We start from the raw sequence: 18,063 nt of genomic DNA, 5'->3' as shown, positions 1-18,063 counted from the left end.
CAATATTGAATAGTTTCAGGCTGGGAAACAGATGATGGGGATACTACAGCTGGAATTGTGTTTTCATTAGTCCATTTCCATTTGCCCAAGATGTTCACTGTTTCAAAGCAGCGCACTGCATGTACAAATGTTTTTCCTTTTTCAAATATTAAGTTTTTGAATTAATAGGAATAGATTTGGAGAACTAGAAATTCACATTCAGTATTTTTGCTTAGATATACATAGTGTGTGTGCATGGAGAGAAGGAGATAGATAGAAAGGCAGAATTACATTCCAATAAAACCTACTGGTAGTCTTTGGCAATGGTGTTGTGAAGTTGAAGATTGTTGTCGTTGGCTCTGGGGTGGTTGTTGTTGTAGCAGGAGTAGTACAGTGATACATGTCCCTGTGGATTGTGCCATTTTCTCCACACACGGCAGTAATGCAGCTTCCAAGCCCATCTGTGGTGTTGTAGATTGTTGTGCCGTATGGGTACTTGTTTCCTTGGTATGTGCAGTAACAAGCTGTAGGCACAGGCAGGTCAGTTTGCATGCTGTTAACACCCATATGTTGTGAACTGAAACTACTGCAGTATTATTTAGATAATAGAAACAGTTTTGCATACTGTACCGTGAATGTTGTAGCTGCACCGCACTCCCGTGGATTTACAATAACTAAAGGACAGAAAGTAAGGTTTAGTGTTTTCAACCTTCATACATTTGGTCAGCTCTTCATACGAGAAGTGTTATAGTGCTGGTTCTGGTATTGTATGAAACAGAAAATGTACCATGTCTGGCAGTTCTCAGCGGAGGGAACCTCTTCTCCGCTTTTATAATGAATCCTGTCACCATCGAAGCAGCCACAGCTCTCCCTCTGCACACACTTCATCGAGTCCTCATCAAAATAGGGCTGCTCAGGAGGGCATTTTGGATAGCAGCCTGGATAAAAAACATACAGTATTTGTTGTATTATTTTCTTTCTTTAAATGTTATTCATGTAGTACGCACAACTCTGAGCATACAGAGCAATGAATTCTATCATAAAACGTATGAACTGTAGAATTTTAGAATATGAGACAAAATCTCGGTGTGGGCAGTTTTTCTATTTATACAGAATGAAATAAAAAGAAATTGACAGAAAATACACACAAAAACAAATGAACACTCAATAAAATTGTGATACATAAACAGCATTTAAGCTTGTTATATTATTCTTGCACATTACTAGGAATTTTAAGGCTTCTAGCAGTCACTAAGAATTGAGATGTCTTTAACTACAAAGAATTAGCCAGTGATGGAACACTGATTGTTGAAAACACATTTGCAGTATTTGAAAGCTGAAGTTGAGAGCTTATGATGTGATTACCTCCTTCATGATGCGTCTTCAAGTTTCAAAGAATATGAGCTAGAATTCCTACCTTCCAGGGCTGGGATCTGACTGGAGCATTTCCCTGAGGGGTTCCTGCAGGTCTTCATGCAGGGCGAGCCACAGGGCTTGTAGTGCCATTCACACTCTCCAGGGGGGTTGTAGAAGTCACAGAACAGAGCTGGAGAGAGGAATGACAAAATCTCATTTATTTAACATACAGATCCCTTTTCAGCTTTTATGTAGGTGTCATTTCTCTCCTGTCTTCATCACAGAGACTGAGTGTCAGTGTGTTGGTCAGTCATTGTGTCCATCTCTCTCTTTAGGAGACAGTGAGTTAAAGCAGAATTGTGCTTCAGTCTGTGACTCACGGCAGATCTCTGGACTCCTCCAGGCCACACAAACCCCAGCCTCATTACAGGCCTCAGCGTAGGCAGCCACAGCTGTACAGAAGCACTCGCAGTCTCCTCCAGTGTCACAGGCACAGGAGTCCGTCACACAGGCGTCGTAGTATGGAGTGGGGTCCACCTTTAGAGAGAAATATCTTCAATCACCCTTACTCTTCATTACTTTTCCCCTCAGGAAAGCACAGTTCCTGTTGTTTTAGATTCAAATTCCAATCACACTGAAAAGCTTGGTGTCTTTCCTGCCGTGATCTTGCCGTGGTGTGTGCATATCTCCAGTGTGATCGCAGTACCTGAGAGTGGCAGGCTGTGAACACTCTGCTCTGGATGATGCTGCACTGTCTCTGAGCCCAGGACTTCCTGTAGGGGTTGGAGCTGCAGGGGTCCTTTGTGACAACAGCATCAGGACAGCTGGGGGAGACTTTCCAGCTGTTTCCAAACTCCAGTGTATCCACCACAACAGCTTGGCTTCTGGTGGTAAAGTCGTTGTTTTCGTTGCCATCATAGTTTCCACAGAGTCCACAGACAAGGCCCTGAGGAATAAGAGCACAATGCAGAAATCCACATTCTCTCCAGAGCTGGGGCTCCAAGACCCACAAGATCTATAGCAGATCTGTAGCTTTGAAAGTTCGATTAGGTATTCATTTATCTTGGGTCACACATATTCCATTACTGCACTAACAGAAACACATTTATCTGTAATATTAACCTTAGTGCAGACATGCTTACTGACCTGGAACTTAGGGTTGAGCTTGATAAACATGCTCGTCTTCTTGTCCCACATGAGGATCAGGCCATTGTTGGCTTCAATCACCAGGTAAATCCCCATGTAGCGGATCTGGTAGGGAACCTCTACACCCGTGCCTCTTTGGATCACCTGGTAGTTTCCTTCAGATAGCTTCAGCTCATTGTTCTGAAAGAAGAATTAGCATTTAAATTCAACATAAGTGCCTGTAATTCTAATGTGTTTTGGTTGAGCTGGATTTCTTTCAAGAATGAGGGCTGATTGCTCACCCCCAGGAAGAGCTTGATGGCCTTGGAGCAGGTGGTCCCAGTGGTGCCACAGGGGATGTTCTCAGTGATCACCCTGAAGGTGCCGTTTTCATTGTTTTGGCTGCAGTAGTCCTGAACAATTGATAGATAAAAGAACTGATGATCCCTTTCTAATCTTAAGAAGAGAGAGTTTTGTCTGAATCACCCTGAAATAAATTATTTTTTTATTTTGTGTACATCATGAACACCTTCATACTGTGAGAGCCATTGGAGTTGTACCTTTGAGGAGACTGCATTAAGAAAATATCCCACTGGAAGAATAGGTACAAATACTTGTGACAAATGTATAACCCCAATAAGTGAATTATCCACTGACAATTATGATTTGAGTTCTCTTGTAAAAGTCTCTTTTACTTTATTTTGAAATGTACCTGAATGAGGGTGTATTCACAGTCTCCACTGAAGCTGAATCTCTTTCCATCAAAAGTGATGTAATGTCCATCTCCATAGATGGCACAGGTGCCTTGACATTGGTTACTGGTACACTGCCACCTTCTATTTTTGCAAGTACTGAAGTGATACAAATGAACAGCAAAAAGCAGTGAATGTTTAGGTTTAATTTCAAATATAATTTTTCAGACCTTTTTCACTATTATAAGCTTACAGTTATAGTAGTGCAGAACTTAGATATTGAAACACGTATAGTGTAATGAGTTCATTTACCAGGTATTGCAGTCCACTCTGATCTTGTCCCCAGGCTGATACGAAGCTCCATTGTGCATACAAGGACAAAGGTCCTCTTTCACACAGCCCCCTTTCCCATCAGAAACTAGACCTTGTGGGCACATACAGCCTGATGTGCACTCTGTGCTGATCTGTTAAGAGAAATGTGCCATAATTTTAACCAGGTTTAGCATGAATTTATCCCAGAAGAATTGTCTGGCATTACAAAAGTTAGATGTGTCCTTTAATCTTTTGGAAAGCCTCCCCCATGTTTTCCATGCGAACTGTAAAGATGTCTGGGTTTAGGACACCAAACACTGTGCAGATTGCTACAGCTCTCGTTGTTTAGAATTAAGATGTCCAGGTTCACTTACACAATCCATATCCAGTGTTTGACAGCTCTTCTGACATTCTGATCCCTTGGCTCCAGCCCCAGCTTTAGTGCAGTCGAAAAAGATCATTGGTTCCTTGCAGGCTGTAAATGAAAAGCAAGGAAACATTTTCTATTTTTGCATTTCACCTTTTGTAAGAAAAATAAAGTATTTTGTTACTTTGTATATCAAAACCTTCAAAGATTTTTTAGTCAGTAGTTAATTCAACAGCACTTCACAGAGGTACTTAAGCTTGTCAGAATGTATCTTTACTGTTTTATTTCTGCAGGACCTATCCAGACCTAGACCAACATGTCTTTTACTGTGAAACCTATTGACAAGAATAGACAAGTGTGTCCATCATATGTTTGTTTTGAAGGTACCAGTTAAAGTCATTTAACCACTCATTTGGATTATTCCACAATCCATCTCTGTGGTTTTGGGGACTGTTGTTAGGCATGCCAAGATTGAACAATTATTGAATTATTTTTTGAAAAATAATTTTTGAAAAACATTTCAGTTAATATGCCTCTCATATCTGAAATCACATTTCCCATAACTTAAAAATGTGTTAAGCAAACACAGAAAAAAAACATGCATGTTTTTCAGAAAAGAGTGTAAGAGAAAGGCAGTCTCACTAGGATTCGGCTCTGGACGTCCAATACAGTTCAGTTCCCCTTGTTTGCAAGTGCTGGAAAAGGAATGAAAAGAATTTGGAAATGCATGAAAAGACCACAGCACAGCACACTCTGGTGCTCTCCTGATCCCTGCAGCTGGCCCTTCTGTCTCCCACGAAGAGATATTCACACCAACTAGACATCCCCGAACCCTGATATTTCTGTGGTAAGATTCTTCCTACCAACTTAGCACTGTCCTTGGTGAAGAATATGCACAAGGCAGCATGAAGCCAGAAAGCCTGAAATGTGTTTCATCTATAATAGTATAGTGACAAGAGAGAAAAGCTCCTTACCAAATTGCACCATCCTTCCTGATGACCTCTCCAGCTGGCACCACTGTGCCCTTGTTGTAGCAGGGGCACTGTGAAGCTGGCACACATTTGCCCTCCTCGTCCATGTAGGTCCCCTTGGCACAGCCACAGCCGTCCACAGGCACAAACTGGACGCTACAGGTGGGGTCAGGCTGGCTGAGGGAGCGGCAGGTGCGATTACAGCTGGTCATGCTGTAGCCAAAGACCAGAGTCCTGGGGCAGGTGCTGGAGTATTTGGCTGAAGGAAGGGAGAACCAGGGTTTCAGTCACAGGAACACTCCCCCCAGGTGTCTGAACTTCCTGCCCTGAAAGCTCCCAGGTCCCTGGCTATTGCAGACACTTACTGCAGACACTGGCTCTCCAGCCGTCCAGCTGCACCCCCTTAGCAGCACAGGCACGGACGTACGAGGAGATGGCAGCACACATACAGTCCTCACTCTTCTCACAGTTACAGCTGTCGTACATGCAGTTCTGGGGGCACAGGAGCAGAGGGTGTGCTCTCGGTTATTCAAGAGTAATTGAAATGCTACTACTTCTCAGAAAAACAGAAGCCAATTCATAAGCTCGAAATTCATTTTTGTTTTTGTCTGTATTGCAAGTTTTTATGTTGGAATTTGAAAATCAAACATTCAAACATTAAAGTAAACATCAACACCCCATTATATATGTACGACTACTACAAAGTAGTGTTGGTGTACAGACAGACACAAGAAACAAAATGACAGGAACAACAATCTACATATTTACATAGAAGTTCGAGTGTTGAGTAATGGCTACAGGTATGAATGAGAACTTCAGTCTGTTGATTCTGCAGTTGGGGAGTCGTTATCTGGGTTCTGATGGGTGTAACTGGAAATTTCTGATCAAGAAATTTGATCAGAGACAGAGTTATGCAAAACATGTCTCTGATAGATGGAGATGAGGATAGGAAGATCAACACCAATGACCTTGTGAGATATTTTCACAAGACTGCCCAGTTTGTTCTTGCCTCTCAGATTCAGGATATAGTGTCTTCATATGAGTGTGATAGATTTTACAAAGGTTTCAGTTTTTAAGTTTAAAAGAAACGTACTGTTTTGTAGATATCTGGGCTAATCACAGCATGGCACGCAGCAAACACTCCTTGAGGATCTGACAGCATGGAGCACCAGTGCTGGGCGTACTTCTCTGTGAAGAGAGAGAAAGGTGGGGTAAGTACAGGCACCTTTTCTCATTTACAAAAGGCAAGGTGCAAGTAACGTCTTTTGCCCTTCATAAACAAGAACATTTCCTGTGACTGTTGCTTCCCAGCTCCACAAGCCTACAGAATGTCAGCCAGGATTTGCAGGTCAGACTCAGTAACACTGAAACCCTGCTGGAGTGGTGGCCAGTCTTACCGTTCTCCACACTCAGACTGCAGGGATTTTCATAGCTGGTCGTCACAGCTGGACAACTCGCTGTGGTCTTCCAGGTGTTGGCAAAAGCTACGGCTGTTCCTTCCACTATTCCACTGTTGGTCTTAAAATCATCCGCTTGGACATCGTTAAAGTTTCCACAAAGACCTGTAAAGAGGTTAATAAACCAGTTTTACTCATAATCGGATTTCTAGCACTGGGCATTCAGTGATTAAATTAAGTGTTGTCCGGGATCTCTCTGAAGACATGATGAAGCTCAGAACGTACCGCATGTCTGTCCCTTGTTGGAGGAGCTGACGGTGATGTAGACCTGCATGACCGGAGTGAGCTGTACCTGTAGCTGGAGCCCCAAGGAGGCTTGGACAATGATGTAGAATGTGGAGGGTCTGAAGATGACGACATCCGCTGCAATCGCAAATATCATATTACATAGATACTTCATTGATCCCGTAAATTGCAGTACAGCAGCAGCTTAACACAAACAACACAGCAACAGTGTAATGAAATTATATAATAATATAACAATACAATACAATACATATACTATAATACAATCAGTACAGTCAGTGAGAAGTGCACTAAGAAGAATTGTGCACAGTCCAAAATATAAAAAGCACAAACCAGAACAGTACAGAAAAAGTTGTACTGCACATTATAAATATAAATATAAATATATTGCACACGTCCCTGGCATATATTGCAGAAAAACAGTTGTAAATGAAAGAGCCAGATGTAGCAGAGAGTTTACTGTTTAGTCCAGAAACAGGTCAATGTCAGTGTTGCCCCTGCTCAGACACACAGTGGATGAGTTGTACAGTCTTATGGCAGAAGGCAAGAATGACCTCCTGTAGCGCTCCCTGTCACACCCCGGGTGGATCAGTCTATTGCTGAACGTGCTCTTCATTCTCACAGCATGTCATAGAGGGGATGGGAGATCTTGTCCACGATGGCCTCTAGTTTGGACACCACTCTCCTCTCAGCCACTACCTCCAGGGGGTCCAGGTCAGACCCAATGACAGAGCTTGCTCTTCTGATGAGTTTGTTCAGCCTGTTAGCATCCCCTGCTCTATACCCAGAGCCCCAGCATACTACCGCATAGAAAGTTGTATTTAAAGTCCGAAGTTTAGACGGTGAAGTGGAACGGAGAAAGAACTGTCCCCCGAGGAGCCCCTGTGTTACTCACTACATGTTCAGACACACAGTTCTGAAGTCTCACAGACTGTGGTCTGCCTGTCAGATTGTCTGTGATCCATGAGATCATGGAGGCACCCACTTGCATCTCCTCCAGCTTCCTCCCTAGCAGTAAGGGCTGGATAGTATTGAAGGCACTGGAGAAGTCGAAAAACGTAATCCTCACAGTGTTGCCAGCCTTGTCCAGGCTAATAGAAACTATTTATTGTGATAATGAATTTTCATTCAATATATTGGGTAGAATAAGAGTGTAAATGAGCTGACCTGTAGAGAGTGGCAGCTGAGAAAAGATGCCATTCACAAACACACTTCCACAGGGCTTGATGCTGATCACCTGTGGAATATACACGTAGAGGAGATATTGAACATTTTATTACCCCTCTAAATCAAAGGGGAACTGCAGTCCCAGTTTCTCAGACCAGTAATTGGATCTCAGTAACAAAATCAATTAAAAGAGAAAATGTACAAATTTGTAATTAAGCACAAAATGTTGTTGCAGCCCCCTGGCGAGACCAAGAGTTCCCACAATCTGTGACGTGAGGCTGCCCTTCCTGCTCACTAGTTCTTGTAATAAATATAGTAATATGATGTACAAGCGAATAAGTATAGGTTGTGCAGCAGACTTTTCACTGCAGAATCTGCATGATTTGCTTTGTAATTTTGGTTTGTTACCTGGTTACAGGCTTGCTTGGAGATGAGAAATTACAATACGTATTTGAATAGTTTCGTTATTACCTAACCTTGCTCTCTCAACAATGTGCCAAACATGCACTGGTGGTACTTACTGTATTCCCAAGCTGGGTTCTGGGACACCAAAAGCTAACAGTAGTACCTGAGACAATTCCTAGACCACAGTGGCAGGTTGCTCCCACCCAGGAAAGAGCAGCATAGATTGTCTTTTTCAGTGTGGTGCATGAAGGACGCTCAAAGGTAACTTACAGTTTGTCCTGCTGAGATGGCCAGGGTCACAGCTTTCAAGCAGGTCTCAGTGTCTGTTAATCCACACTTGACAATGTCACCCAAGACTGTGAACTGACTGTCATTGCATTGCTAAGGAAAATGAACAGAATAAGAAACGTGACGGTTTAATTGTTTGAGATGCTTTGAGAACACTTCACACTAGTAGAAACAGGTCCACATTCACAGCATCAGAAGATTTAGTGTGCTTGGTTTCTTGAAGTTGCCTTTAAATCCCTTTCCAGATATTCTTAAAATGGGCAATGTACTTATCGCTGCAATTGCTTTGAACTGTAGAGGTGATAGACTGGCGGTGTGTGTGAGCTCAGACCTTGGCCAGAGTGTAGGAGCAGTCTCCGTGGAAGGTGAAGGGCTTCCCGTCGAAAGTGGTGATGTGGGAGCCTCCCTCTACAGAGCAGGTTCTAGGACAGTCCAGGTCCTGGCAGCTCCACTGTCCCCCGACACAGGTGCTGCACGGAACAGCATTAACGGTCAGCTGAGCAAGTTGCCTGACATCTTGTTTCTTATGCCAAAGCTTTATTTGCTGATAATTTTAGAACTCCAGTATTTTTTTATTTATTAATCATTGTTGTATAGTCCTTCTGAAACACATTTATAAACAATTTTGTTTGCATAATAACATTTTATTTAAGCACAGAAATCTGTTGGCAGGTCTTGAGAGTATAATCTGAAAGGTCAGTAAATTCACACGGTTTGGTATACAGAATGAAAGCAGGCACAAAGGCACAGTTTACCAGCGACTGCAGCTGCTGGAGTAGGATTCCCCAGGTGTGTAAGTCTGTCCGTTGTGGCTGCAGGAGCACTTCTGAACTGGGATGCAGCCACTCTGAGTGATGTCATCAAAAACAGTGTCTTTTTGGAAAGGAAAGTGTTCAAGTCAGATATTACACTTCATATTACTAGATACTAAATTACAAACAAAGAATTACTCCTTTTCCTGTTAAAAATGTCTCTTTCTAAAAACCAGGTGTGAGGTTTTTGTGTAGCCAGGCTACACTGCAGATTGACTGATATGGACAATCTTTAAAGCCAGTGAATGCAGTGGCTACCTGGGGGGCAGAAGCAGCCGTCTGTACAGTGGTCTTCACACAGCTGTCCTCTCTCTGGGTTAGAGCAGGTGTCAGCACAGGGAATCCCACACTCCTGGTGCTCCATGTTGAAAGGGCACTTCTTAGCTGCAGAGCACACAAAGCTGAAGTCATGAGTCTGAAATGCCTGTCGTCTTGTTTTGCCTATTATTCTCCTGAGGAGCGTTATATGACTATGTCTCCTGTACACGTCGGACACAAGAGGTTTAAAAGCCGTATAGATCAATGGGAGCTCGGCAGCAGGGTGGTAAACGTACAGCAGAACTCGGCAGTCCTCCATTGCTTGGGCTTCCCTCCAGCGTGCACACACTGGCGTGAGTATTCTGAAAGAGTGTTGCAGAGGCAGAAGGCACTGGTGCTGTTGGCACAGTAACACATGTCCTTGACGCAGGACTGGACAAAGGAGTCAATCGAGATCAGGCCCTTGCAGCTGCTAAATGCAGGACTGGACAGAAGCTGCTCACATATCGGTGTCTGTAGAGGGAAAGTTTACTGTTAGAAGCATAAGAGTAACCCTCAGTCACAGAAGAGCACAATGACAAGGATCTGAGCTGAGTCAATTTACATGGTTCCTTTGGTATTGTTAATTGCTAATCAGTGCAGAAGCTTCCTTAGTACTATTTGCTATTAAAGCTTGAATAATATTTTCGGTAATGGTAATAGAGTCTGAAATTGTCTTAGAAGAGAGGATATATGGTTTGTGCTTCACAGTTTTACATAATATAATGAAAACAATATCAAGAGTGTGATCAAATGTAGTCTGATTAAGGAAATACAGAACTTGTTATAAATCAAAGAGGGCAAAGAAGACAGTTACCAGGTCTGAGCATTTGTCATCAGATGCTGGTGTGGGTTCAACACAGGTTTCTGTTGGGCCATCCATTTTCCAGAAGTTTCCATAGTCATAAGGAGATACTTTCATGCCTTGAAAAAGCAAGATTACTGAGTTGAGGTCCTGCTCTGTACTTTACTGCAGTGATTGTAATGTTCTTTGCAACATCTCTTACTGTACGTTGTCACTGGCAGTTCTAGACCTTTGAATGTGAAGGGGATGGGTGGCTGGATCTAGGGGCTGTGACAGAGCCTGACTGGCAGTAACCTCCCTAGCTGCCCTTCTAATACCCGCTTACCATTTTGAATGAACTCATTATAGAGCTGGACCCCATTGAAGTCCCCACACAGCCCACAGGTCTGGTTTCGGTATTTTTCATCCACTTCCACCTAGACAGTGAAATGAAAACTTTCCTTGAAAATAGCTGATGCTTTTCAATGTAATTAACTTTTTGTGAACTGTAGTAACCAAGTTCTAAACTAATTCAGTATTGTATAATATACTTGCCCAATAAATCATATCAATGTATAAATAATAGCCTAATTATAAAATGCCATTTAGGATTGCGGTGTGTCTTTAAATTTGCGGAGTTGGTAGGAGGCTGTGATAGGAGTTTCTTAGGTGATCTATTAAATTGAGATTTATCTTATCTTTCATTAATCTTTCCTTTGTGAGTGTTTGCTGATGTTGACTAGCTGCTTTACAACTGGGAGTTGGCCTCAAGGTTTCGGTTCTAAGCAATTGCAAAAATCTTGCAAAAGTTTTACAGAAAGGAAAAATTGGTATTTTTAGCGTTCCTAGTGCAATCTGATGGCATGATAATTAGCCATATATTCTACAGTAAAGAGATGACACTTCTGTTATTTGTTTTGTTAAATAAAATTGGAAAATTAGAACATGTAATATGTGTGTACTTCATACCAGGAAGGCATCTTCCTCATTCCACATGGCAACGAGACCCAGCTTGGCAGTGACCTTGATATAGGAGGAGCTCTTCTCAATGAGAACACCAGACTGGCTGAATGGCAGGGGGACTCTGAAAGAGGTGGAAGTCATGGTCTGATCAGAATTTGTTACATTGTGGGTAGCTACAGGGTCAGGGTGGCCCTTATACAATCAGCGTTAAATTCCCCGACAAACAAAGCAGTCAAAAAGTTCCCTGAACTTTCTGACTGCTTTGTTTCGTGTAAAACACTTACCTGTATATGTCAGTAAACATTTGGAAAAATAAAACTAGAAGCAGAAAAGATTTCCCAGATTTATGATTCTTTCATAATTAACCCCTAAGAAGCTTTCAGAGCTTCAGGCTTATTGTCTGAAACTTTGAGCTGAACGGGTTTGCAATTTTTACATCACTGTGACAAAGAACTCACGTCTCTCCATTGACGATGATGGAGTCCTTGGAGAATTCCACCACTGTCCCGTCCAGCTTCAAGGTGATCTTGCTGATGGCAGGCAGCTTGTCCACCACCTGGCGCCTCAGCTGGATGTTGAAATCCTCATACGTGCTCTTGCAGTGGGAGGTCAGGATGTAGTTGCAGGTGGACGGCAACTGGAAAACGTCCCCATCGAAGGTCTTGAAGTGGTAGTTACCCCATGTGCTGCAGACCTGGCCATTGTGCGCTGGGCTCACGCCTTGGGCAAGAAAGACTAGGGATGTCAAGCAGTATTCATCATCCAGGATTGCACTATTAAACAGTGCACTTTGAACTGTTCATCTGGGTGTCCATTTATCAATGCCAGTAAATGCACTGTGTAGACCTTACCTCCTATTGTTGTTATCTTGGTCATTGAAGGGATAATTGTAACCTTTTTACCAGGAATAGGCGGGCCATCTGACAAATTAAAAATACAAATTAGCCAAATAAATAGGAAAAGTTTATTATTTATCATCTGTGTGGCATGTATTTATCATGTATTTGTCATGATAATATCTGTAGAATGTCTCTCAATCAAACAGGCAGAAACCGTTTCTCATCTTAGAGTTTTAACATCAGGGGAAACCATTTAAATACTTCTTAAAGAAATGTAGTATTTTCAGTTTCAATGAGAAAATTCTATGACATGTGAACCATATTCTGCTATGTCTCTCTTTTCTTTCAATTATTTTCTTTTGCAAGGTGTTGAAATTAAAGTGTCCTTGAAGTTCAAGTGTTTGGTGAATTACCTGTGGGACCACCATAGTCATAGTCTTCAGTCTGTTGCTGAGTTTGTTGCTGACTGCCTGTGTAGAGACAGAGAGTTTTGAATGGATGCTTCCTGAACTGTGTTCAGGGTGGAATACTGTATGTCCTTAGACTAGTACATTTCAGTGATTAATTAAACACATTATAAGTGAAGTATTATATTAAAAAATATATAGTTTATTTTTAACAAAGCAATGTAAGAGTGATTACATAGACTTCGAGCAATCAGAAGAGTTTGTTTTTTCAGGTGCATCAGAGTTAAATATTAGTCTATGCTTTATCTGTTAGTACTACCCTCCTGTAACGGCCAGTTTTTTGTTGTTGTTGTAATATGTTCTTACAGTATCCTCATTTTAAATGAATCAGGGGCACAAATAGCTTTAAAACTAAAATAGCTAAAAAGTCATTAGGTAGATTTAGAATTCATCACCCTTTTTCATTTATGACAGATATTTTTCCTATGCTGTGTAATGTAATGATGTAAATGATAATTAAAGTAATTATAAATGATTCAGAAAATTAGATTCTATATCAAACTCAAAGCAAATAATAAAACTTTTCAATTTTTTATTTTAATATAGTCATCAATATTTTCTGTAATACAGTATATTAAAACATCTGCAATTACAGAAAGTATTTAAATTATACAGGTCCTGGTTGAAATTCTTGAATGTGAAATGGATTAAAATGAAACTGGTACTGAAATTACTGAATATTCAACAATATTTGTATCTGTTTCATACTTAATTAATACATTTAACTTTAAGCAGCTTCATGTCATACATCGACATTGACTGAGGACCTTGTCCTTTTTCACTTACCACATGCTTTTTGTAATGATACAGTATTCCTGATTACTAAGTATAATTAAGTTAATTAATTTATGAAGTTTATTGCACATGTGATTTTGCCATATTCATATCCAGATGTCATGTTATTCTAAAATGAGCAGCCTTGACAAAGATGCAACACAACTGTGACAAAAACCAACGGCGCAACAGAGCCCGTGGGCACCACCTTGGGTCTGTGATCCTGGACTTTGTCAGGCTTGCTGCAGTTGAGACACACATAAAGCTGGTATGTATACCAAAAATATACACATACTCCATTGTTTAGTGAACAGATTCTTATATGAACATTTTAATGAGTTTTTAAGTCCACAGATATTTCAGTATTAACAAATGAATTGTCAGAAAATTCACAGAAAATACTAATACTAAAGAAAGTACTTAAGAGTAAGATTTTCAACCCTCCTTATTTCTGCTGTGGATTGAATATGTTTCAAAGGCATGAATATTGCCCAGTCAATCAAAGATGTTTCACTGGCTCCCAAAGGAAATTCTGACAAAGATGTATTTTAGATCATGTACAGTCACATTCTTGAAACCCTGCTTGTCAATCAATTAATCATTTGATCAGTTCATACACTATTATCCTGTACTGAGCTCGTATAGTGAAGATGTCTTCTGCCTACCTTTCTGCATAGAGCCATATCCAATGGATATCATCATCCACATCAGCACCCATGTGGACATTCCCCTTCGTGTCCCCATGGTTCCCAGTGGGTCAATCAGATTGTCAGAAGCAGGGTAGTCTCACCTGGGCTCTGGCTCTGGGTTTTATACCACCATAGCCGAGGAGCTACCATGATTCCTTGAAGTCAGAGGTGAAGGTGGGGCAGAGGGTTGAACTTGGCACCTTATCAAATGTAGGGATATGATATCTGGCTACCAGAGTAATTCCGTCTCAATGTTTGTCTGAAAGCTTTGCTCTTGAATTTTTTCCTTGAACACATTTTCACCTAAATTCAAATTAAGTATGATAAAAACTTATATTATAAATATGGTTCCCTGCATTTTTTGCATCAATCAGATTAAGTTCATTTTTGGTGACTAAGTTTGATAATGTCTTGAGTTATTTTATGGATTTAAAATTACAGGATAATAACTAGCATGAATTACACTATGAGCTTACAACCCATAAATGTGCAGAGGCATTACACAACATAATACTGCACACTCCTAAAGACATGTACATTGCATTAATATTAACAGACTTTAGGTAGGTGTCGAAAAAAATTAAATGGTTACTAAAATTATCATGTATGTTTATACTGTATGGTTTTCATTTTTATATGGTGGTTCAGTAAAAACAAATCACAAATGGATGCTTAGTAAGAAACAAAACTATTTTATTGTCCTTATCATAAATGAGGTTAAAGTGTGAAAAATAAATGTCAGCCATAGTTACTAGAGAAATTATATTGTTTATAAAGACAAAACATTGTGTTTGAGAATACAAATGTGTTGAAATGAACAGAAAAGGCATGTAGCAAATCCTCTAGTTAACAGGATTGATGAGGTCACTTTCTTTTGTCTTTTTGTGTTTCCTTTTTCCATAAGAATATCAAAGTCTATTTGAATGATATTTTTATGTGTAAGACAGTTGGGAACTGTTATTTTCTTTTTTTTATTTTTTATTTTATAGAACAAAACAAAACCATTTTACATATAAACCACCAATATTCAGCCTTACTTTTACAGTACACTTCCGACTATAAATCACAAGCAAAAATTGTCTATTCCTGTTTGTTCCCCTAGTATTTTACAATTTTATAACTTTTTAACTATATACATTCAAAATGAGGAAAATGTATACATTTATGAATATGAAAAGGGAGGAGACTATATAAATGTTCATTATTACGTTTCAGTTATTTTGTTTCTCAACGAATTCCGACCTTAAGGTTTAATGTACTGAACCCATCTAGACAGGGAACAGTTATTTTCAGGTATAAGAATAATTTTCTTTCTCATTATAATCTCTAATATTGTAAATATGTGACATAGTATATCTTCTTTCAGGTGCTATTTTACCAAATATTATGGTATGCAGTCATTATTTTTTCTTTTTCTTTGTTAAACCTAAAATATGATCAAACATGGTAAAATACTGTCTTACATAAACCCAGTGTGGAAGAAATTCACAACATGTAGGACTATGTATCAGTTTATCTTGGAATCCTTCTCACTTTAGCAAATGCTAAACTGCGTGGTCAAATATTAACTGCAGCGTGACCCACAGAACAATAGAACAGTGCCTGTATGTGGAAACTCATCACAGCTCCTAGGTGTATCATGCGAGGCCTGTGTGCTACTCCAATCCCAGTAAATAAATGCCTCCAGCTGATGCTGCTGACAGAGCTGCAAGGCAAAGCCAGTTTGAATTGGAAATGAGTCACCAGGAGGGACCTGGCTAACAAGAGCCGCCTCCTGAGTCTACAGACTTTTCTGGCAGGCTGCAAGAGTGAGCCACCACACAGCTTCACTCCATAGTTGGGGGGCGGTGTTGTGGCTCTGTGGCTTGGGATCTGCACCTGTGGCTGGAAGGTTGCTGGTTCAAATCCTGCAGCCGGCAGAGGAATCCTACTCTGTTGGGCCCCTGAGCAAGGCCCTTCACCCCAACTGCTCCAGGGGTGCCGTACAATGGCTGACCCTGCACTCTGATCCCAGGCTCTCTCCCTGTCTGTGTGTCTCATGGAGAGCAAGCTGGGGTACTGTATGTGAGAAGACACATTCCTAATACAAGAAATTGTATATGGTCAATAAAATGATCTTATCTTATACTTCAGTAATTGAATTCAGGATGGATTCAAAATTTAGACTTAACTTTAAAATCACAGTCTATTGGCAGGTTTGATTATAAATAAAATCCACTGAAGGAAAACAGAAAAGGCCCCAGACTTTTCTTTTCCTTATCTGGTAGAATTTTATGAATGAAGTGTATAGAGTGGTGTACGTTTGTGAGCTTTCTTTAGATACATGTGTTAAAGTATATCCTGCTGCTTCCAAGATCCAGCTTAGTAAAGAAAGAAAACTTCTTGAAAGTATGTTAAATTGAAAAGTCATAGATTAAACCATAGCAAAGGATGAAAACACTGTGACCAATCCAGGATATTAAACTGTCTTATTGAGTGATTGAGGTGAAGACATGTCTCTGGGCCAAACAAAAGTGTGAGTCTCGACAGAGGTTATACAGAAGTTACTATGTATAGTATGTGTGTATCTATATACAGTAGGTATATATACAATATTTCTGAAACTTTCTGAAACTCCATAATTTTGTAGTGCTTCAAACAGTGACAACTTATTTGAGTTGTAGAAGAATAAGCACCTTATAAGTAGATTATTTTATATATTTTATTCTTCCTTGCATGGTTACTTGTGACAGATGTGACAGCTTCCAGAATGCACTAGTACACTCCCCATACACCAGCGCTCAGTGGGGAGGAGAGCAGAGTGATGAAGTCAGTTCAGAGATGGGGATTATTAGGAGGCCATGACTGGTAAATGCCTGGGGGAAATTTGGCCAGGACACTGGGGTAACACACCTACTCAGGACCTCGTTTCACGTCTTACCTGAAGGACGGCGCCTTTTTACACTGTAGTGTCCTCGCCATTATACAGGGGCATTAGGACCCACATAGACTGCAGGGTGAGTGCCCCCCTACTGGCCCCACTAACACCTCCAGCAGCAACCTCAGCTTTCCCAGGAGTCTCCCCTCCAGGTACTGACCAGGCTCACACCAGTGAGCTGCAGGATGATACTGTGTGACTACTTTGTGCCTCACCAACTTTTCTACCTTCCTTCATGGTTCAAGGTCCCACTCCTTTGAATACTGGAGCAGAAGGCGACTTGTTTCCATTGCAGCACAGGGCCACCAGGTGGCGTTTGTTTACTGAAGACCAGTAAAGCATACAGTACTATTCAGCTTACTGAAATATTTCAGGATATTACCTTGCTAATGCACCAAAAGCTACATGAGATATAGATTCATTTAGAAATTTATAAGAAATGCTTATTTCTTTAAAAAGATACAATTACATTAAAGTTAAATTCTTAATAAGAAGGGTGTAGATCAACATTAAGTGACAACAGGATGAGTAAGGTTGTAAAACAAACATACATTTGGTATGTGTGGCACTAATTATATATGCTTAGCTGTCAACTACAATGATCACACCTAATGATTTGAATGTGGGTGTAGTGCTTACAGTGTGTATTTTCTTTGCCTTTTGTTCAGCAAATGTTTAAAACATTTTAAAGCCTCCTAAGTAAATATTAAAAATAATGTTAAATAAACAGGATAAATGTAATATTTAATACACAAGGAGAAATATAAGGATGGTATTGAAGTATCTTTTTCAATCATATTAGTGCACGTTGTACAGAACTCCCTGGGGTTGGTGTGTGTAGCAGTGCCACAGGAGAAACATGGCTCACCTTGCGGTGGCATGGAGCTCTTTCTTCCATGGCCATTGAGGAGATCTAGGAGACACAGGACAGTGAAAGCTGTCTCACACATTGTTCCCCTTGAAGGGAAGTCCTCATGATCAGGAGGACAAGGAGAGGAATGCTGCAAACAGTCCCATCACTGAGCTTACTGTGCTTACTGAATGTACTGTAGACAATACTAGTGTATTGTATTGTAGTGTATGCATGGTCTAGTGTAAGAGGATAAACATGAATGTCTGAGCAAAAGAGTGACATATATATTATATTAGCATACAT

General features: G+C 40.5%; 1 protein-coding gene across 1 annotated transcript in view; it reads right to left on the bottom strand.

The window, feature by feature from the left end:
* The window catches only part of muc5.1 (mucin 5.1, oligomeric mucus/gel-forming), a 31,149-nt gene extending 17,087 nt beyond the window's left edge, over nt 1–14,062 (bottom strand). The window contains exons 1-30 of the mRNA XM_069181855.1: nt 13,967–14,062; nt 12,474–12,530; nt 12,073–12,141; nt 11,680–11,941; nt 11,228–11,342; nt 10,605–10,695; nt 10,292–10,398; nt 9,732–9,948; nt 9,436–9,561; nt 9,121–9,238; nt 8,697–8,835; nt 8,348–8,458; nt 7,673–7,742; nt 6,485–6,622; nt 6,200–6,364; nt 5,896–5,990; nt 5,168–5,294; nt 4,806–5,061; nt 4,474–4,526; nt 3,839–3,939; nt 3,465–3,616; nt 3,173–3,311; nt 2,763–2,873; nt 2,482–2,661; nt 2,042–2,281; nt 1,716–1,872; nt 1,397–1,525; nt 767–917; nt 610–653; nt 288–503 (exon numbers count right to left, since the gene is read on the bottom strand). Of these exons, the coding sequence (XP_069037956.1) occupies nt 288–503; nt 610–653; nt 767–917; nt 1,397–1,525; nt 1,716–1,872; nt 2,042–2,281; nt 2,482–2,661; nt 2,763–2,873; nt 3,173–3,311; nt 3,465–3,616; nt 3,839–3,939; nt 4,474–4,526; nt 4,806–5,061; nt 5,168–5,294; nt 5,896–5,990; nt 6,200–6,364; nt 6,485–6,622; nt 7,673–7,742; nt 8,348–8,458; nt 8,697–8,835; nt 9,121–9,238; nt 9,436–9,561; nt 9,732–9,948; nt 10,292–10,398; nt 10,605–10,695; nt 11,228–11,342; nt 11,680–11,941; nt 12,073–12,141; nt 12,474–12,530; nt 13,967–14,045 (4,015 nt within the window). The 5' untranslated portion in view covers nt 14,046–14,062. The remainder of the gene's footprint in view (nt 1–287; nt 504–609; nt 654–766; nt 918–1,396; nt 1,526–1,715; nt 1,873–2,041; nt 2,282–2,481; nt 2,662–2,762; nt 2,874–3,172; nt 3,312–3,464; nt 3,617–3,838; nt 3,940–4,473; nt 4,527–4,805; nt 5,062–5,167; nt 5,295–5,895; nt 5,991–6,199; nt 6,365–6,484; nt 6,623–7,672; nt 7,743–8,347; nt 8,459–8,696; nt 8,836–9,120; nt 9,239–9,435; nt 9,562–9,731; nt 9,949–10,291; nt 10,399–10,604; nt 10,696–11,227; nt 11,343–11,679; nt 11,942–12,072; nt 12,142–12,473; nt 12,531–13,966) is intronic.
* Between the last annotated feature and the right edge of the window lie 4,001 nt (nt 14,063–18,063).

Source organism: Lepisosteus oculatus, chromosome 21 (genome assembly GCF_040954835.1).
Source record: "Lepisosteus oculatus isolate fLepOcu1 chromosome 21, fLepOcu1.hap2, whole genome shotgun sequence".
NCBI lineage: Eukaryota > Metazoa > Chordata > Actinopteri > Semionotiformes > Lepisosteidae > Lepisosteus > Lepisosteus oculatus.
The sequence above is the reverse complement of the archived record's forward strand: the minus strand, read 5'-3'. Positions and strand labels throughout refer to the sequence as shown.